At 39.1% G+C, this 21,966-nt stretch overlaps 2 protein-coding genes across 2 annotated transcripts in view; both read right to left on the bottom strand.

Annotated features, from left to right (window-relative positions):
- Positions 1 to 35: 35 nt before the first annotated feature.
- vps4a (vacuolar protein sorting 4 homolog A) lies at positions 36 to 9,641 on the bottom strand. The gene is made up of 11 exons (XM_008411802.2): positions 9,423 to 9,641; positions 8,027 to 8,138; positions 7,800 to 7,944; positions 6,630 to 6,691; positions 6,128 to 6,247; positions 5,851 to 6,007; positions 5,618 to 5,766; positions 5,389 to 5,470; positions 3,782 to 4,001; positions 3,491 to 3,631; positions 36 to 2,367 (listed from the first exon to the last, which is right to left on the bottom strand). The coding sequence occupies exons 1-11, from the start codon at positions 9,441 to 9,443 to the stop codon at positions 2,266 to 2,268; spliced, it is 1,311 nt and encodes a 436-aa protein (XP_008410024.1). The 5' UTR covers positions 9,444 to 9,641; the 3' UTR covers positions 36 to 2,265.
- Positions 9,642 to 11,089: 1,448 nt separating this feature from the next.
- Positions 11,090 to 21,966, bottom strand: part of sntb2 (syntrophin, beta 2) — a 28,912-nt gene continuing 18,035 nt past the window's right edge. The window contains exons 4-7 of the mRNA XM_008411800.2: positions 20,065 to 20,207; positions 18,332 to 18,528; positions 16,440 to 16,630; positions 11,090 to 14,214 (exon numbers count right to left, since the gene is read on the bottom strand). Coding sequence (XP_008410022.1) covers positions 14,122 to 14,214; positions 16,440 to 16,630; positions 18,332 to 18,528; positions 20,065 to 20,207 — 624 coding nt within the window. The 3' untranslated portion in view covers positions 11,090 to 14,121. The remainder of the gene's footprint in view (positions 14,215 to 16,439; positions 16,631 to 18,331; positions 18,529 to 20,064; positions 20,208 to 21,966) is intronic.

Below are 21,966 nucleotides of genomic sequence, written 5' to 3'. Positions count from 1 at the left end.
TTTTTTTTGTGTGTAAACAATACCTCAACACCGGCTTCATTTGAAATGTCAGTTTTTATTAACTCCGGTTAAATTAGTTGTAATGGTTACACAGCCAGCAGCAGGTTATTTTTTTTGTTAACTAAGCTCCCACTGAACCAGAAGGTACCTGGACAAACACAGAGCTGTACTACTGTAGCGCTGAGTTATCAATTCACGAGTCTCATGGCTCAGTCAGAACCCACAGAGCCTGGAGTCCTGATGTCAGTCGATGAAGACGTCCAGCTGCACTCCTAGCAACCAAAAGGACTGAAAACAAAACTAGACGACAGCATCTCAAAGGAAAATTAGTGTGGATTTCTCTCCCAAAAAGCAAAAAAAACAAAACAATCAGGCCTTTCAAAGGTGCTAAATCAGAAAGAAAGGTAATACTTCAAGTGTAAACATACTGTTTCTCTACCGAGGCGACGAATCATCATAAATAAGGTTAACACAACATGTGCAGGGGAATCTCAGAGATGTGCCGGACTGGACGGGGTCTCCTTCATGGGTGTTGACAAGGTTTTAAGAGTCAAGTGATGGTTTTGGTTCAGCTGTAATGAGATGCAGTTTTAAAAATTTTAAAACATTGGCATTTGTTGCCCCCAAGCAGTAACTACAATACCTAATGACTGCTTCGGATTATTTACAAATGAAAGATTTCTCTTTTCTAGTCTTTAAATTTTAATTGTCAAAATTAGATTAATTTTGCTTTTGATCTCAAAATGCCTCAATTATTCAGAAAAATCCGAATTTTTCACTTTTCCTCCATTGATCTGCAGGTCAAATCCTGAAACTTTCTTGCTTAACGCGTAAAGTAAAAACTTCATCAGATGATAATTTTATGCCTAAATTCCGGAAAATCCTTCTTTTCCTGTTGGATTCAAAGTAGAGCTGCATGATATTTCAAATCGTCTTCGCAATATTGGCAATCGCACCTGTTGGAAGCAATCACTGGTGGGATTTTATCTTTAAAGTCTCTGGCTTTCGTTTTGTGTTTATCCATATTTAATTAGTTAATGGGTAGACTCTCATTCTTCTGTTTATTGTCAGAAACCTATAATAAAACTAACACAGAGTGACGAGTCTGTGTGTGTAAAAGGTAAAGGAAGAAAAATGGAAGATTTGGGTTCAAAAGTAATTTTGTATTTTATGGAATTTGTGAAACGCTCATTCAAAACTACGACCTCCATCAACTCTGCTGTATAATCTTTAAGGCGGAAAATGTGCCACCAGAAATCCCTATTGGCCAGAAAAAGTCTGATCGGTGCGTCTTTTAATTCAGATAAACTGAAGAATTGGGACATTTTGCAGGCAAAACGCCAACATTTCAAAGTGATTTTCCTTTCTTCCTGGTATAAAGTCAAATGAGAATAAAAATAAATAAAAAAATGTATCTAAAAAAAAAAAATTCAATCTGCAGAAAAATTATTTTAATTATGATTATTCCATCGATAAAGCTAAAACGAATGAACAGTTTTTTGTTTTTTTTAATTTAGCGTTCAAATATTTTGATTTGTTACAACGTGACAAAACGAGACCAGAAAATCTTTAAATTTTTCACCCCAGGATTAGGAACAATAAAAACTAGAGGTGTTTTTCTCCCAGTCAGGCACATCTCTTCAGTCAGATTGCTACTGGCCTGCAGCTGCAGGCCCGAGCCAGACGCGCTTCGACATTAAATAAGCAAACAACCGGCTCCTGACATTTAAACAGAAACATTAAGACACGCACGTTTAACAATAAAAACACTGAGATGCATTCACACGCTTGCATGCCTGGTGGAAATTATAAACTTCTGCTTCACCTTCAGTCATCAGGGTCCTTCATGTGGATCCAAAGCAAAGTGCACGACGGCAACAAAACGTACAGTCCTTCAGTCGTAGAGCGGGTCGGCTCGGGGCGAAGGGGGGCGGACTTGGAGCGTTTCCCAGCGTAAAATGAAGCCGAGTTCATGTAGTGAGGATTCTGCAGGGTTACATCATCAGAAATGAGGGCGAGAGACATGAGACCTACTGTCCAACTACCAAAAAACAAGAAACCACACAGATTTGTCTAATGTGGCATTTGGAAAACGTCCTTCGGATGTTCTGTAATCGCGGCCTGATTTGACAGACGTCAGACCAGGAGGATGTCGACCAGTCTGAGAGATGGAAGCCTACGCAGCGGTGAGGAGGAGGAAGAGGAGGACGACGAAGAGGAGTGGCGTCACTGGGGGCAGGTCTGAGCCTCCGGGGTCGGCATCCCTCAACCCTCCATCCCAAAGTCCTCTGTGAACTTCTTCACCTTCATCAGGTCCTCGGTGTTGACTGTGGGACGCGTGGTGGACAGAGAGCGTAACATGTCTGACTGTAGAGGAGGAAGAAGAAGAAGATGATGATGATGATTCACTGCCACTTCATACTCCAAAATCTCACCTTGGTGATTTATCTGTATCAAGAGTCAGCATGTTTCGCCCCAACTCACCTGGAGCCACAGCAAAATGTTTTATAATTAAAGCTACCAAAATGAAACTAAAATTATTTCTGTTTTCAGATTTTAGGACAAAATGATTCCCCTAGTGGAAAAGAACCTCTTCTGTGAAAACAGAAAATGAAGAAAGAAAGGCAAAATAGTTTAAAGTTAGTTACTTTTAAAAGTCTGTTGTAGGTTTTTTTTTTATTTTTTATAAGGACTTTGCAAAAAAACTTACAGAAAAAAAATACTGAAACAACCATTTCTTCTTGATTCCATAACAAAAAACGTTTCGTTTTTGGTGACAGATTCAATGGGGCTTTTTCTTAAGTAAATTGAAACATCTGTAAAAATGTATTTTTTATTTCAGTAATTTAATACAGAAAACTCATCATTAGATCATTACTTAACGTCACTCCATGTCTAAAGTATCTTACAAAGTTAATTTATTTCTTTTAGTAAACTCGTGTCTGAGTTTTAATTTACTGATAATTGTTTATAACCAAGTGGTTGCTAAATTATTAGCAACCCTGCCTATTCATTTTAAAATCTATTGTAATTTTTTAAAGTGCATCAGTTTTTAAAAACCCTTATTTATCAATTTGAAGTGATTTTCACTTCAAATTGAAGTGTTGTGGATTCCATAACAACAGGAATCCAGGCTTATTTTTGCCACCATGCGATAGAAGAATGATGTAAAGAGTGGCGTCTTGGGTCATCCCGTCTCCATGACAACCACCAGCAGGGACCCGTTTTCTGTTCAAAAGGGTCCAAGTTTTCTCAGGATTTCTTTATGTTTTAACATGTAGGGCTTTTGTTTAAAACCATAAAGGCTCAAGATAAAAGAGGAGACAATAATCCAGATTACTTGTCTAAATCTAAATAGAAACGGTTCAGAAATCAACCAGATATAAATATAGTACAGAAAGCTTGTGAGTTGAGCTAAAACAAAAGTAATCGATGATAAAAAGTTATTTACTTCAAGGTTTCAAACACATTTTTCGTCATCGTCTCTCACCATGCAAACTATGGGCTCCAGTAGCTTATCACTAGGCACATCCATCCAGGTCATCTCTATGGCTGCAGGATCTCCAGGGGAACACGGGGTCAAGAGGTCATCCACCATCACCTGGTTGTTGCTTCGGGACGGACCACGAACCTGCCGGGAAACAAGGAGAAAAAAAAACAAAACAGAGACTCCTTTTCAGAAATGAAAACCTTTCAACCTGAACTCTAGATTAGAAATCTGAAATATCAAACATGACATCCAGGAGGTCAGCGGTTCACGCCGCTTCTGAGCTTTTCGTACCTTTTTAAAGTGAGTAGCCGACTGGACCTTCCTGACCGGCTGCATGAGCGCGTCCCGAACGATGATGCTGATGTCGGCGCCCGAGTAGCCGTCCGTTTTGCGCGCAAGCTCGCGGAGGTCTGCGTCGCTCAGGCTGTGCGGCGTGTTGCCAAGGTGAAGTCGGAACATCTGGGCTCGGGCCGGCTCCTCCGGGAGAGGGATGTAGATCCTCTTCTCGAATCTGATCCCACAGAGAACAACTTTAACTGGACATTCAGCAGAGCTGGGAGGAAAAACTCTGGCTGCTGACGCTTAGAAATCAAACGACACACAACGATCAACCAAAGACTTTAATAGTCATATCCTTCAACTACTCCTGGTTATTTCACGTTTCATATCTTTTGCAGATATTATAAAATTCCTCTTAAAAGTTTAAGGAAAAAAAAAAAAAAAAAAAAAACACTGGCCCACTAGCTCTGAGGATTCCCAATCTGACCCTCCTTCCAATCCTTATTCCAGAATTTCATCTAATATTAACTTTGTAGCCAACACCTCACACCTTGCTGTTATCACACTATAATGTTATAAAAACATGATGGTGACCCACAACCATTAGCATGACCTATATATGCTTTAGGTAACTATAAACTGCTCTGCAGACGATGAGATAAAAACTGTTTTTCTTCCTGTTTATATTCTTCAACTTATAATAAGCAGAAAGTTTTTCTTTGAAAGAAGATTGCAGACTGTTTTGTTTTTTCAATGTTTCTCCTCATTACATTTCTGGGTTTTTTCACACTATAGAGCGAATGCCATCATTATTATTTTACCTAGTTTTAGCTTATGTGACCTTTACAGTTTAGCTTTGTAAACAGCATGAATTTCTAATCTTCCTTGGGTGGAATTTTTTATTCTTCTGCAGTTTTTCCATTTGCATTTTACAGGATTTTGCTTTATTCTACTGCTTCTGCCCATTTCTTACTTTTCTGCACGTCTTCTGCCGTTGACGTCAGATGCTTCTGCAATTATCGCTAAAAATATTCAGCTTTCAGCTGCACTTTCACAGGAAATGCTTTTTTTTCTAGTTGCCCACTGCACTTTATATTTGGAGATACCATTTTTAAACATCTAAAACTCGACCGTCATCACTTTATCATCTACATCCAGGTGTTGCAGTTAATGTGTAAACCTGAGGGTGAGCTCACTTTTTTATTTAGGATATTTTCCTTTAACAGGTTTTGTCTGTCAGTTGAACTATACAATAAATACATCACTTTACATGTCGAAAAAGCTTTAAAATGATCTATTACAGTTACAAATCCCAGGCATGTTAAACAGGCGTGTTCCCTTTAGAGGTACAACTTTTGTTATCTTAGATGCATTTACATCCCTGCATGTGTTTAAAGACGTACCGGTTCAGTTAATAGAAGTTATGCTTTCTTAACGTAGCTATAATTACATAGTTACATCTCGTTTTACTCGTACATTCAAACATGAAACTGTCTGGTTGTGTGATCCTGGTTAAAAAATATTTTCTTAATAGCCCAAATGGTTACAAATGTGACAAATCTGTAACAAGAAGCCCACCAGAAGCCAAGCTAACAGTTATGAAGTAATGATGTTCTGACCTTCTGCGAATGGCAGCGTCCAGCACCCAGGGGATGTTGGTGGCTCCAAGCACCAAAATACCATCGTTATTGTTGCCAACACCTAAAATAAGCAAACAGTTGTGGTTAACGTCTACACAGGCTCTGTTGCTGGGTGACTACATGTTATTATTGTAAGAGCTAGGATTAATGTTTAAACTAAACATTGAATAAATGTCAAGGGGTAATCTTTTCTGGCGTGGCTCCTGACCTTGCATCTGGACCAGAAACTCTGTCTTGATGCGTCGCGCCGCCTCGCTCTCGTTCTCGTTCCTGGAGCCGCACAGCGAGTCCACTTCGTCGATGAAGATGATCGAAGGTTTGTGCTGACGCGCCAGATCGAACAGGTTCTTCACCAGCCTGACGGAGACGGACAGAAACATTCAATCTGCAGCTGCTGCGGATCCGTCCGTGTCCGTAACGCTACGTCGACGCAAAACGTACTTCTCGCTCTCTCCCAGCCACTTGGACATGAGGTCAGAGGACGACACGGAGAAGAAGGTGGAGTTGTTGGCCTCGGTGGCCACGGCCTTGGCCAGGTAGGACTTCCCCGTCCCTGGAGGACCGAACAGAAGGATGCCTCTCCACGGAGTCCGCTTGCCTGAAAGAGAAGAGATGCTGCAGTGAAATAAAACTTTCAAACCAGGCTTGAGGGTTTTTTAACCCAATGAGACGTTACATCGGTTGCTACAGAAACAGCCGAATGTTGGGAAGATCAAACCTGTGAAGAGGTGAGGGAACTTGATGGGCAGGATAACGGCTTCCTTCAAAGCTTCTTTTGCTCCCTCCAGTCCAGCAACGTCGTTCCACCTTACGTTGGGCTTCTCCATCACGATGGCACCTGGAAAACACAGACAGACCTCAGACAGATGAGAAAACCGATGCACAGCTTGTTTGTGACGCTACAAAACAAATAACAAAAGTCTATCAGCATGAAGAAACTAACCGCAGAGAATTTTCTACATTTTAATTTTTTTTTTTTCCTGATAAATGGGGTAACGAAAGCAGAACTTGTCACAAACTAGCATCAGTGAAGCTGCATGAGAGTCTCTGGCAGCTCAGTCAGCAACTCCAATATTAAACATCAGTCATGATTTGGAAGATGAGCCACAAGATGCCATCGGGGTGATGTTGCTGCTTTATAAATACAGTCAGTAAATGCAGTCAGTCGCACAGTTTTTTTTTTCTATGACAGAGATAAAAGTCTCTGCCAGTCGACTGACCCATAAGTTGCTCCTGCAGTTTCTTCTTCTCTGGGTTTTCTCCCTCACTGTCGCTGTCGCTCCTTGAAAACAAACAGAAAAGTAAAATGACATCAAAGCCGCGTTAGTTGCAGCGCCTCGTCACCTCGCCTCAAAGCTTTCCACATCACAGCCACAAACTTCAACTAACTTCATTGTGATTTTCATGTGATAGACAAACACAAAGCTGTGCATTAAATACAAGAAATCGGTACAAACGGATAAAAATCTAAAATGTGTTGAGTGCATTTGTATTCAGCCTCCCTGGATCAGTATTTTGCAGAATCCCGTGTTTCGGGTTTGTTTCAAACGGCTTTCCGTACCCAGATTTCCCCCCATTTAAGTTTCGTCATGTTGGATGGAGAGTGTTTGTGAATATCGATTTTCAAGTCTTGCCACAGATTCTCAACTGAATTTTGGTCTGGGCTTTGACTAGGCCATTCTAGCAAATGAATAAGCATCCCACTGCAACACCGGCTTTATGTTTAGGGCCGTTGTTCTGCGAGAAACCAAAAATCCAACACAGTTTCAAACAGATTTTCTTCCAGGATCGACCGGTAATAAGCTCCAACTATTTTCTCACTAACAGGTTTCACAGAAGAAAAGCATCCCCCACAGCATAATGCTGCCACCAGCATGTTTTAACATGCGGATGGCAGTTTTTCAGAGCTCTGTGAGAAAGTCAAAACTTGTAACTTCTCCACATCTTCATCCCTGACCTGTCTGCTGAGTTTCTCTGCCTCCATGATGTCGTTTGTCTACCAATGCTCTCTAACAAACCTCTGAGGCCAGAAACAGAACAGCTGCATTCATAATGAGTGGATTACATTCAGATGTACTCTGCTTGCAAATTAGCCGACTTCTGCTGGAAACTGTTTTTCATTTCTAAAGGTGTTTCCTTGTAAGCGGAGGGGGGCAATAAAAAAAATAAAAAATGTACATAACATCTGTAAATTTAAAAACCATGCATCGTTTTCCTTTCACTTCCCAGGTTTAGGCTACTCTGTGTTGGCCTATTACATAAAATCCAAACACATTCCACTGAAGTTTTGTTGCAGGAATTTAAAAAAATCTGAAAAAGCTAAAGGGGTGTGAATACTTCAGCGAGGCACCGAGAACTCTGGGTGCTTTAAGAAGAGAGAGACAACGTACTTGTCATTGCTCTGTGCCTCCTTGACGGGCTTCTTTCCCTGCTTGTCTTTGTTCTTCAGATAGTCTTTGAGTTTCTCCGCTCTGTCCAGGTACTGCATACACTTGGCTCGTATGCTCTCCTTGGCCTTGTCGCTGTGGGCTTCATCTGGACACAGTGACCATCGCACGGCAACGTGAAGAACATGGGACCCGCAGAGGCAGGCGAATTGTTGGGACGCAATACTCACACTTGATGGCATGCAGGAAGTATTCCACAGCATGCTGGTACAATCGCAAAGCCTCCTCATAATTCTTCGCTTTGTCCTCCTCTGTGGCTTTGGTGACGAGATCAATCGCTTTCTGCAGCAGATTCAGAAATACAATTTCAGAGGATGAAAGTTCAAACTGTTACTGCCAGATCCCGCTAGAATCGCAGCCTGCTTCTCCAATTTAAAGTTTTGAAAGATTTCATATTATCCCCAATTTCCACTTTGGCTCTAATCCTTTTAATGACCTTGTTAACTTTTCACAAATTATGAGAAACTATCTTCCAGATCAAACCACAATCCCATTAGACCACGAGTATATGATGTGAGATGTCCAATTTGAGTCAGTCAAGACAGGAGTCCTGCATGTCTTACATATCTCCAGCTTCACTGCTGGGTGTTACATTCCCTGATGTTGCACATGTTGAAAAAGCTGCGCAAAGGGAATAAATATATTACAAACAGAGCACTTGTGTCATGACGACAAGAATTGGACGCTGTCCTCTTACAGCATCAAATGTCAAAGTAAGTCTAAAAAGACCTGAAGAAGGAGATTTGAGGTTAAAACTGTAACGGTGGGGCAAAAGGACCAGAAGGCAGCTAAATACAAACACAGCAGAGATTCTGAACTTGACTTCGGAGTTGTACATTAAGAGCATTGCATACTGTCACAAACATGTTTGTGACAAAAAGAAAGCAGCCAAGCTGACTCGTTAGATGTGAATCAAATATGCTCTCACAGGTTTCACTTCCAAGAGATGTTGGACATAATTTTACCAAAACAAACCCTGAAATTCTTGCTGTGCAAGATAAACCTCACGTATATTTACCATTAAAGTGAAATGTAATGTGAACTCATATTGTTCTGCTACAAGAAATTTACTTATATAACTTTTTTGTGGTTCCAGATTATTGACAAATGGATCAAAAATGTCAAAATATGTGATTTGTGGTCTGAGAGTTGAAGGAAAAAAGACAAAAAAAAAGCAAAACTGTTGAACAAAGTTTGTGACCTCTGAACCTTAAATGACAGAAACAATACATTTCATTTACTTTATATGATAAATAGTTTTGGGTAGCACCTGCAGCAATAAATATATACTTCAAATGATTATGGAAGGTGGGCAGCATAGACATAATCATGCATTTATGTCTATGGTGTGCAGTATTTAAGTCTTTTGTTTTGGTTTTGAATCAAGTAAAATCGACTACTAAAATCTAGAATTCATCCGGCGATCCTAAATAATTTTAGTAATAAGATATAAACCAATAAAAAGACCTGAAGAAAAACGTTCAGTGTTTTAATTGCGCAGAACCAGGCTGGTTTAAACTCAAAAGGTTAGCTCTGCTAGCGCTACTAGCTAACGTTGAGACGTACCTGTAGTGTTGACGTTGTCATTTCATCTCACTTTTCGGCTCCCCGGCCACAGTTTTATCTTCTTATCCCTCCACAAAGGTGAACGCTTAAAAAAATGTTTGTTTGTGACAGTATGTTTACGGTAAACCGGCCGTTAGTGACATGACAAGAACAGAGCAGCGGCTAAAGCGCTAGCAACAACAACACTGCAGCTTTAGACAAGCTGGTTGACACGAGAAAAGCTTCCGGTTCAAGTTTTCAAAGCGCTACAGATAAGCCTCCAAACGGAGGTAGTTTTTCTTAAAAGAAACATCTTTGGACATTTAGGTACATTTTGTTGAAAAAAAAAATACTAGCGCTAATCTACACATTAATACCAACGATAAAGATGTTGGTAATATGTGGGTAATTTGAAGGCAAGGAGTCATTAGATCCGGTTAATTAAAGCCAACTTGATAGCTGCCAAGGTCAGTTAAATTACTGGCACCTAGCGTCGAATCTCGGGTATTACACTCAACTTCAACTCTGATCAAAAATACTTTATTAATCCCAAAGGGAAATTAAATGTTGTAACTCATTAATTTAAATTCTTCAAAGAATTATAGAAGATAGTAATGGTTGTTGGCAGAAAAAAAAAACTTCTGCAGCGGTCTGTGATGCATGGGAAGCATAAAGCGAAGATCTCCACAGAAACAAATGCATAAAAATTTTAAAAACAAAAAAAGAGAAAATGCTAAACATCTAATGCGTAAAATGCAATACATTAAATATCTAGCAATGTGCAAATGTGATACATTTTTATCGTCCACTAACACAAAATTTAGAGTAAAGCATTGTTCTTCAGGGTTTTAGTATTTTTAAATGCCTTTAGCGTTAACAACTTTTCAGCACAGCTATGTGGCAGCTGGCAGCCGCATGATCAGCTTCCTTACACCACATCTTGTAAAATCCCTTGGACAAGCCATTAAATCTGAAATTACCAACATGTACTGTTATGCAAGTGTAGAATTATCGCTTTGTCATTTACGCTCCAGGTTTCATCCAGTCTTTGTGCAGGAACCTCCTGTGCTGCGCTAAGAAAAACAGAATCATCTTTGCCAGCCTTGTGCACACAAAAAAAGGTATTCAACCTCAGCTCTGTTTTGCTCTCAGACATCTGAAATATAAAATATATATGCACCATTTTCACAAAGGGTAAGACCAGATTTCATTGGTGAAAATTTGCATGGCAATCTGGGTTCATGGGTGGGGAAGAAACAGTCCCCTTTCTGGTCTGTTTCTAAACAGTTTGTGTCCAGGATGTGTGGGATCATCATTAATGTTAGCTAACCTTTTCCTGACCTTTGACCTGCACAAGACCTGGATGGAGGGAAGGTCACCTCTCAAGTTTCCGATGGGAAATGTATGGTGGGTGGTGCAAACAGGCAGAGCAAGGAGAGCATAAATAAGAAAGGAGCTCATGAGAAGTTTGAATTTTGCCACAGTCCATTATGTGGAATAACGTACACATTTTAATGTGAAAACCTTCATGGGATCTGAAAACTTTAGAAAAGCTGTACCGTGTACGTATGAGCAACCTCCCACAAGGTGGAATGGGCTTGTAGTTAAGCAACTAAAGTTGAACACAAACGTCTCAAATGAACTCCAATTACAAAGTGGAATCAAAAACCACAAGAAAACTAGACAAAAACATTCAATTTACAGTTTTATTGATATTTACACATAAAGTAACTACATTGGTATTGTACATTGTATACTGTATTTTGGAAGGGTATCTAAAACACTTTGCATATGACAAGTTGTTGCAGCAGCACTGTCATTTTTCAGTCTTATGATTGTGTAGGACGCAAGCTGCCACAGATAATACCTTTGGTTTGATAAAACCCTTTCTTTGAAGCGTTAATTTGCATAGACAGGAACGCCGTGATTTCATAAGAAGAAGAGGGAAAGAAGGTTAAAGTGTACATTCAAAGGTTTAAAGGGGTTTGCCAGGTGAGTGCATCAATTAAAAACAGGAAAACCTGAAGCTTATCGAGTAAATTAACATAATTATAACATCATAACTACATAAGCAGATGTATCAACAGCCTCAAGAACAATCTTTATTGTACGCTCAACAATGTAGCAAGAATTCATTTATGTCGAGTGGAATAAGGGAAGTAGAGTCTACTTCTGCTTAAGCACCGTTAACATTAACTTCTTTTGACTGAGGGTTTAAAAAAAAAAAAAAGTCAAAAAAAGGAACTGGACAGAAATGTGTCTTCACTTTCTAAAAATGTTGTTTTCCTACAGTATGGAGGTCAGTCAGGCCGGACAGACCTTGTTCTGAGAACAGAGAGGTTGGTCTTGTTTTCCTGCGGTGCGCAGTCGGTGGACACAAAGGGACATTGTCCGAGGTCTAAAAGAACGTAGGCTTCACTGAGGGGGAACTTCAGAAACATGAACCAGTCCCAGATGATGCCTGTCTGTAAATGATAATCATACTAAATTTGTACACCTTGCCACCACTGATTAAGCTCGTTTCCAAACTTTTTCAATCACATTTCACCGTCTTTAGCATGTCCTTATTTATCCTAATTTACAGACTAAAAGGACCACAAAGCCTTTGGACATCAAGTTATTTTTATAATATTGCAAGTATAAAAAAATGGTGAGAGTTTATTCAGAGCATGCTGCTCAAGTCTAGATTGTTTTAATATTGTGTTAAATGTCATATTGTCCTAATTTTATGAGCATTTTAAGATGAAGACTATGATAGACAAATTCAATTCACCTTGAACAGGGACTAGTTTAAGTTTAAAATCCACTCAAAGCTAGGTTCAGCTAGCATTCAGTTGAGTAATAGCTTGACTGATGCTACATTATCTTTTTAAATGAAATTTTTACAATTAACAAATGGTAAGAACTTTTAAATGTTTTTTTTGTGTGGAAATTATTAAAATTTAAATTACATAACTGAGTAAAAGTTCTTTAAAACTTTTATGGCTTTTATCAAATAAAAGGACCTGCTAAAAGCTAAACTTCTAGTTGAACTAGCCTAGCTTAGCATGAATGATAAACTGTGGAAAAACTCCTACTTGTCAGGTTAGGCAACTTTATATGGTCTATATAACATAAGTAAAGCAGTATGTTATATTTCAAAATAACATAACAGAAGAGCAATGTATTTTAAGTAAATTTACAGTTAAGATCAACACCTGTTTTTCTCTTGTTTTTATGAGAGCAATAAAAATCATTTATCTTTTTAAGCAGTTCATTTTAGAGAAACATGTCCTTTTTACAATTACACAAAGACAGTAAAATGAGCTTTTGTTAATTTGATGACTTTTTTGTTGTATTTGAAAACACACTTTTAAAACGTAGTAGTTAAAGGCTGTAGTTTCAATTATTTCCAATGTAAGGTTGAAGAATTGACATTTTCACAAACTTTTGAGGTGATTCATCCTGAAAACAACTTTTTTAAAGGTAGATATTTTTTTGTGTTGATTGAAAAATCTGTAAATTTCGCACTCGGTGGTGTGAAATGTGGCCAACATTTGTCGTGCGACAAGCTTGTTAAAATTTTTTGCCACTTTGACAAAACAAGAGAGCTTGTTTGGATGATCTCTGTCGAGGGACAAGTAAAGAAAAGTTTAAAATATGTTTAAGGAAGAATGAAGAGGCTCTTGAAATACATTCATATCTCTGTCACGTGATGGCATGCCCGTTGGACAAGTCTTTATATCGTAACTCGCTGCAGAGGTTGTAGTAGAGGAGGAGGGGAAAAAAAGAGGTAATTTTAAGCAACTTGGGTAAATAAACAGAATGGGGAAAAAGGAGAGTTGTAGCTGAAAGAGAAAGTAACTTATCGTCTCATAGTTGATCAGAGAGTCATGCTTTCATGGGAAAGATACACACTTATAAAACACAGTAACATGGTTTACACTATCAGAGTAATACTATTGCTTGTGCATGATCAAAGCTCTTATATCGTGGAGTATAAAAGGAAACCTTACAAAGAGTGTCTTTGACTACAAGTCAAAAAGGCACAGCTGGCGATCCTGATTACAAACAGTAGTTAGGGATAACGTGCGGACACACCGTCTCCAGCTTGTAGTATGGAGTCACACTGTTCGACTGCATCGTGACTCTAAAACACCTTCCTAGCACGGGCCGACACAAAGACAGACACGAGTTAAAAAGAGCCCAGCTGCATGGGAAGGCTGTAATGGAATGATAGGCAGAGTAAAAACAGGGGGAAAAAATAAAGAAATCGACCAGTTTGTGCTCAACTCTGCGTTTCGTATCTACAAAAGCCCTCCTGACTGAGCAGTAAAACCCGTAGAGTGCTGCGGTCTCTTACGTCAGCCCACTGCAGCCAGGTTTAAACTTTGCTCTGTGGAATGTGGAGAGATTTTATCAACTCCTACTTTTTTGCACGTTGAAGTAGCTTCCTTAATCCTTCCGACCCGAAGCGAAACGCTCCTTCCTTTTACATCAACTTTGCAGCGCAGATGATTACGAGAGGCTGAGAGGAGGAGGGTGGGGGGGAGGAGCTGGAAGGCACATTTCTGAGACAATCAACAAAACGACTCGTGCTTTCAACTTTCCCTGCAGCGCCGCCGGCAGGCTTAACCTCAACTGTGAGTCGAGAAAGTGTGGGGGGCGGGGAATAATAAAAAAATAAAAATCGGCTGTAAAATGTAAATCCTTCCGTCTGTGCTGAAGCGAGTCGGCTAGTTCACGTCAGAAGGCCCATGCGGGTGAGCTTGGCTGACAGGAAGGAGTGGAGGACGAAGACCACCGGCTTTGGACCCGAGTGGAGGTCGAACACCTGCGGGGAGGAAGGAGGAAGGAAGGCAGTGAGTAAGACGTTAAAAAAAAAAAAAGAAAACAACAAAAGGACAATGGCACAAAACAGATGGGACAAATTAAGACAAGGATGTTGAGGTACGACGTGTCTTTATTAATAGGTTATCTGCTCTGAAAGGAAGTAACTAAGTTAGCAAGAAAATTATCATATTTTACATGTCAAGATTTTCTGTTCAATTTTAAAACAGATTTCAAGTACTACGTTTTATTGGTGTATTACATCAAAACAGAACAAATATAGAAGTAGATGGAGACTAGATACATTTCCAACCACATACATTAGATTATAATCAGATTTGTTTTTATTAATCGAATGACAAGTTATATAAAAATAACAGAAAAACTATGTAGTTCTTTTTTTTTTTTTAACCAGTGATAATTTGAAAATCTTAAAACTGAGAAAACCATTATTTGTTTTCTTGCCTTCACAAAATATATATATATATATATGTTATTAATCATTCAAAACAATAAATATTTGTACAACATATTAGAATAAATAAAATAATTTAATGTAATGCGGGACACATGATTGGTTCTTTTTATGCAAAGTTCAGTCTGTTTCTCATCACAAAAGAACAAGAGAGGAAACAAACTTCCCGAAAATGTTCAATGTTCTCCGAGAAATGAATCACAGTCCCTGTCGACTAACAAATCTGAAATGTTTAGTCTGTGGGTTAAATGTTTTGTTGAGCTTAAAGTTGTTTATTCTGTAGAACGACTGGATTTTTGTGAGATCACGGTGATGTTCAAACATTTCATCGTTTTCTCAGCACTTCGTCACCGACTCACAAGAACCGCACAGAGATTATTACTACAGCTTTGTTTAATTTTTATAATTGCGGTTTGCATACAAGATTACCAAGCAACCATGAAAGGGACGAGCCTGGGATGTTTCATTTGTAACGGATGAAGAAAATTAAAGCAATAAGAGAAAATACTGTAACGACAAAGTGTAAGTTCAGAGAGGGTGAGAGAAATTTTAAACACACGGCAGAAAACTCGGTCTTCGAATGTTTGCTTTAGACCAAAGGCCACACAAAGCAGTTATAAATCAGTCACCGCTTCTGTCTAAGCAAAGTCTTTTTCTACAGAGACGTGCAAAAGCAGAGAGCAAGGGATGTGAAGTGTTATTAAAATCTGATGCGTTATTGTAAACGAAGCAGTGGAAACATGACAGGACAGCTCAGAAGAGCCCAGCGCTGATCTGTGCATCTGCAAAGCATAAATTAACGTTTCTGACAGTATCTGTGTTGCTTATTGGGTTAGAATAGATCCGATAACGTTACCCTTCTGGATATAAAAAAAGTGGATTTTCAGCCAAATTTAGGTCGTTGCTAATTTTTCGTTGAATTATGTTCTATTTTTGGTCTTTGTTTAAATGTTTTTAAGGCTTTGTAAGTAAAACAAACAATGATTAGTGAATTTACTTTATTTAGAGTCTTGTGAGGTATCGTTGATTCATCATGAGTGAATTGTGTGGAAGGTTTTTGCACTATTTTGTCCTATTTTTTTGTTGCACAGCTGTGTTGCATATCTCACATTAATCATGTAAAATCCAGACATTCCCCTGATACTGAAAGTGTTTTCCACATCTTAAAATGACATTCACAGGAAAGAGCTGTCATGCTGGTTGCTGCTGTTCCCCGTCTGCATCATCTGACCTGTTCTGTGCGCAGCAGAAACTGTCTTTACTGTGGACAAAAGCTGCTTCTGTACCTTTTGCCTACATACTAATAACTAAAAATGCTTTAAGATATGTTCCAACTCAAATTATCAACAAGAGGCATCACAACCCATTGAACATGCTAACATTAGCCTAACACTTTAGCAGGGGGCACTCATAATGCGGCATGAGTTTAATCAATGTGCAGTCCTATTTTTATCATTACAAACTGATAACAGAGCCATTTACATTTCCAGGAGTGTGTTGTCAGAATATCACAGAGGCTTTTCTGACTTTCTTAGGAAAAGCGACTTGGTTGGAACACCAACCGTATCAATATTGGATATTGATGTAGACAAAAAGGTTCATATTGGTGCATCCCTAATTTTACATTAAACTACTGATTTTTCAGGCATATAAAAAAAAACCCAATAAAGATAAAAATACACAAAATTTTCTAAACATTCAGCTGTCCTCTAGAAGTAAAGTTGTAAAAAAAAATCGCCCTCTTTTGAACTCACCATTTCTCCCTCTGGACCACCAAAGTCAAGGTAAAGATTGCGTATTCCATCGTCGGCGGACATTTTGAGCTTCTCGTAGGGGTACCTGAAGAGGACAGCGCCCCCTGGCTGGTCGGCTGGCTCCCTTGTAATAGTAAAGCCCTTTTCGTAGTGCAGCGTGAGCCGGACGTCCTGCCTGTTCAACGTGCAACCTGTCAGGAAACGGGCAGGTCAAACACAAGAAAATGTCTCAATTCACTTTGATCAGCACCAATTACAAATTCCAGAAAATTAAAAGAAACCAATTGATCCATAGATCAGTTGAATATACACTTTATAAAAACCATAAGCATACCTCCAAAGTTAGCTACAAAGTAGCTTAAGCACAACAAAAACTTCGACATGGTGAATCACAAACCTTTAAATTCAGTCCCATAGAATATTTGTGAGCCGAGCTGAAAAGGTATGTGTGCGAGAAAAGGGGTCCGCAAACCCGACTCAGGAGGAAAGAGCAAAAATGCCAGCTAACTGCTGTGGGAGCACAACCAAAACCTTTGATCATAGTTAATCACTCTCAAAAGTTATTATACCAAATACTGGAGGAATGTAATCTGGAGAATATTTGAAAGAAATGTTCCAATTGTCAATAAATCTGGTGATCCCGACATATAACAGGAAATGTTTAGTCTAAAGTAATGTCAGACGTATTCGAATATTGAAAATTTAACTAAAGCCTCCTGCCCAAAAGAGTTTATTTTCTATGTAAAACCCAGACAACCCTGTGCAGACACAAGTCATTTGATCCAAAAGCATTTCACTGTGTAACACTGTATCTCCAGTGACAAGAATGTTTCTGCACAGCCGTGTGTTTGTGTAGCAACTGGACAAGGAAGGAGCATTTAAAAAAAAAAAAAAAAAAAAAAAAAAAAGTCAGAGTCTCTCCATTACGGTTCCGACAGGCAGCTATTGTTCTGCTTGGAGCAAAAACATTCCCTTCTCCTGGCTCCCGCTTGTGCTTTTCCCGACACAGAGCTGCTCTTTCTCCTGAGCTGCGACAAACCGTTGTGGGACAGCTGCTGTCAGAAGCTTCCTGTTCAGACTATTTTATGTGACCAATCAATAATTTCTGACTTAAAAAAAATAAATCTAAACATGCATGTTATCCTAAAAACAAAAAACAAAACATCATTTCAGTTAACCACATACGAGAATGACGACATCATACAGAAAGAAGAACCCACATCCTGTGGTTAAAGATCATCGTGCTACGGCAAACGGGTCAGCTGTCTCACATAACCTCAACCAGACACCGTGCAACACGAGATAAACGAGTCTCTAAATCTGAAAAGCAAAATCTTGTCAGGCGTTGCTGAGGTTTGATAGGTAGGAGTTTCTGTTACGAGGTAATCCCCAAGTGCAAATTTCAAGATGGATCAATGAAATCAAAACTAGAAATGGAAATCTGTCAATTTCTCTTCTGATCTTTGCCTTGAAAGTATCCATATTTTCTCAGTCTTTGTGTAATCGGTCTGACTGAAGCAATATAGCCGTAACGCCAGTCCCTAAGCAATATCGTCTCAAGTCATTCCAACCATTCAGACAGATTCCTACTCAGTCACATACATTCAAATCGATCCTACTTACTAAGCAATGCAGACAAGTTACGTTTATATTTAAAATTAGCTGAAAAGTTTTCTATTTTATGTTTTGACGGAGGAGAGGAAAACTCCCCTTTAACAGGAAGAAACCTTCAGCAGAAATCAGATGCACAACATTTAAGTAACTTACTTAAACAATTAGCTGACATTCTTTGCGGTCAAAGCAGCGGCACCACAATTAAAGATAAATTTGTGATATTGTGCAGCTCTACTCCAGATATTTTCCCACTTTACAGGAAGTCAGGAAAGCCTCACCGATGGAGACCTCCTTGATGATCTCAGCCGCGGCGTGCACCCCCTGAACGAGTGCGCGCGTCCACGTGGACAGGTCCCAGTGGGTCTCCACTCTGAAGACGTGCGACTCGATGCCGCGCCCGGTGCCGGTCCGAGTGGCGAACACCAGGTCCGAGCCGTGGGACGGAGAACCCCTGGCGCTGCCGGAGTGAACCAGCCTGAAGACAGAAACGTAGAACAGGTAAGAAGACAGAGAGAGAGAGAGAGAGAGAGAGAAGGAAAGACGTGTCTTCACAAGACGGATGACATGTTGACATTTGTTTATGTTTTAAAATGACCCTGAACTATTCACAGCTGAGGGGTTTCTTCTAAGCTAAACGCATCATCCAGCCATAATCCAGCCTCTCTTCCTGCAAGATCTAAGGCTGATACTTTGAAACTAATGTGTGTTTTTTTTATTATTAATTATTATTATTATTATTATTATTTGTCCAATTGTACCTGATTTGGAGCCGAGTCTCTGGTTTTGATTGGTTTCTCACATTAAGAACTGAAAAAATTTGCAACCCCTACAGACGGTCAGCTGAGGAAACCAGACAAAAACTGTTGTTTACACAACTAATATATTTATTTAGAGGGAAAGCATTGCATAACAACAATTTTGGACACCACGCCTTTTCTTTGTCACAAAAAACTGTCTGAAATATGTGGGGGGGGGGAAACTGCTGTCATTTTTGTACTTTCTGTACAGCACTCTGGTCAACACTACAGATGTTTATAAATGTGCGGTATAAATAACTTTGACCTTCGTCAATCAGTGAATCACAGCTGTAATTGTGGCTGCGATTCACTTGAAATTCAGGGAAACGAAGTATTAAAAATGTTTTACAGAACTATTTTACAGAAGAAAAACCAATCAGCAAAACACCATTAATATATCGACTTAACTTAGAAAAGCAGAACTCTGCAGCTTCATGTGAGCATCTGGAAACTCAGATACTCACCACTCATTACTGGAAATTAGAGGGAAATAATAAAGACAGAAAAGCTGCAACAGAAAGATTGCTGATCTGCTGATTTACAGATAACCAAAAAAAAAAAAAAACATTTAACATGAATATAAACGTATAGATCTTTAAAAAAACCAAAACAACAGTAGGTTCATCATAGAATTTGCTGCTTTTATTAGCATCGTGTTTTTGCCTTTAGACAATATAAACACCAAATTATCTTTAAATTCTAAAATATGACTAATATTTGTATAACAATATATAAAATCATAAGATACAGAACGATATAACACACTTTGAATGTCATATAAATAACATTTCTTATAAGTTTCTAAGAGAACTAACTAGTGCAGAAATTTGATCTCCAAAAAACAGTCAGCAGGAAAAAAAAGACACAAAAAAAGGAAAAAGAAAAAAAAAATGGAACCAAGTAAAGTTGAAAAAAAAAATGGCAGAAAAAAAGAGAAAAGGTCTTTCTGTGTTTTTAAGCATTTCCTTAAACATCTTTGGTCTGCAAAGAATGATCATGGTGATTAAATTAGGAAGATGTACTTATTGTCTGCTGGACTTCAGCCCAGTGAATCCATCCTGATGCAATATTCACATTTGTTGTCTGTCTTGGTTTTGGCAGAAAACATAATGCAATGCACCTCAGCAGCTGAAGGTTTAACTCATAACATCTGAATTCAGGACATTAAAAACCCTTAAAGGAAGAACACGTGCAGCCGCAGCACCCGTCTTTACCTGGTGGCGAGCAGCGGGTGTGTGAGCAGAGGCATGGACCAGGACTCTCTGCTCCACGGCACCGATTCAAACAGCAGGATGTCTTTTTCCGTCAGCGCCATGACAACCGGCCTGAACTGCTGCCGTCCGCCTTCCAGCTGAATCTGCAATATCAATTCAAAAAGAGGAATCGAAACGGACACTTTTTAGTTTTGAAGGTTTTCCTGTGGAGTCTGGATGAAATGCAGAGTCGGGAAGAAGATTTAATCGTTTCACACAGAACGGCTCATTTTAAAGTGAAGTCGGCGTGGAGTCAGAGTGGAGTCAGAGCTGCAGCACATTAGGAACAGACTCTTCTGACCTCAGACTGAACTTAATATTTTACCTTTTTTTTTTTTTTTTTTTTTTACCTCGGAACAGCTGGTAATCACACATGTACTATGTTTTCACCTCTGCGGTTCTGCAAGGTGTTTCTGTTTCTAAAGTGAAACAAATATGAATAATAAATAAAATTTTATAGGACACCTTTCATATCAGTCACAACATATACTTCTATAAAACTGATTTATAAGTTGATGTCATAATGTTTGTTATCTTAGTAAACATGCTGCATATTGTAAAATGAATTTTTTTCTTGATCAAACGGGTGGAAATAAACTGTATTTTGTGGATTTCACATTTGTGTTTGTGTAAGATGCAAATGTGTTGCATATGTTTTATGTATATTGAGATAAAAAAAAATTAACAATATAGTACTTTTTTCTAACAATTTGCCTGACCATCTCGGGATGAAAGTTTAATAAATAAATACAGTGGCTTGCTAAAGTATTCAAACTCTTTGAACTTCTCCAGATTGTGTCACATTACAAGCCTACACACTTTTCAGTTTTTTATTTGTAAAAACAAACTATTTTGCATCGTGTAATTCTTTTTCTTTTTACTTCACAATTGCATACCACTTTTGTGTTGGTCTTTCACATTAAACTACATTTATGTTTGTGGCTGTAACGTGACAAAACATGGAAAAGTTTAAGTGGTATGAATACGTTTGCAAGCCACTGAAAATGAAATAAAAGCAGAAACAATAAGTCAACTCCCCGTGAGTCAAACGCCACTAAAACTGTGTCTTTAAGATCTAAAACCCATCACACAGACGCCTCAGAAAGACCCATCCCCGCCCCAAAAACACTGTGTGTGTGAATTTCAGTGTGATAATTATGCAGTGCTGACAAGGTAAAGATGTGTTCATGCAGCAGTCGAGTTCAGCAGCTCACAATCTGACCTGAATCTCGTAAGAGCTCTGGGGAAGAAAATGGAGCGTTTTATCTTTTCTTCTTCACTTTAACCGAGTCGCGACTGAACGACGTCAAACCAGACGGTGCGATTGTGAAAGTGCCTGCTGTGAATAAGTGGGCTTCACAGGAAACGGCGTAATGCGACGGAAACTTCCACCTGTATTTCCTGTTTTATTCCTGCCAAGATAAAAACGGAAACACACGAATCCACTCGACCGGCGCCTGAATGAACGGTTCAAAGTGAAGATATGGATCGGCGTTTTGTTCCTGTGAGTGATTTCAGAACAAGTCCCGATTTGGTTGGCATGTTAGAATTTAGGGTGCTTGTGTGTTTTGAGAAAACATGCACTTCCTGTGCATGTTGGATTACTGCAGTAGAGCCGGCCTGTGTGGTTGAGGTCAGGGTGGAAACCTACAAACTAGACTGAAATCCTACACCTGACTAATCTTTCTGGAAGCAAAAAGTGACTCCACTCATAGCAGAGATGTGAGGAGTCGCAAAAAATTAAGATAAGCACATGGCCTGTAGTTTAAAAACTCATAAATTATGTTTTATCCTTTACAGCTTTCAACCTCTACCTGTGGTGGAACACAGCGGATCAGAAAGTACTGCCGGTCCTTTGTAGAT

The sequence above is a fragment of the Poecilia reticulata genome, linkage group LG6 (genome assembly GCF_000633615.1).
Source record: "Poecilia reticulata strain Guanapo linkage group LG6, Guppy_female_1.0+MT, whole genome shotgun sequence".
Taxonomy (NCBI): Eukaryota; Metazoa; Chordata; class Actinopteri; order Cyprinodontiformes; family Poeciliidae; genus Poecilia; species Poecilia reticulata.
This window is presented reverse-complemented; position numbering and strand designations above follow the sequence as displayed.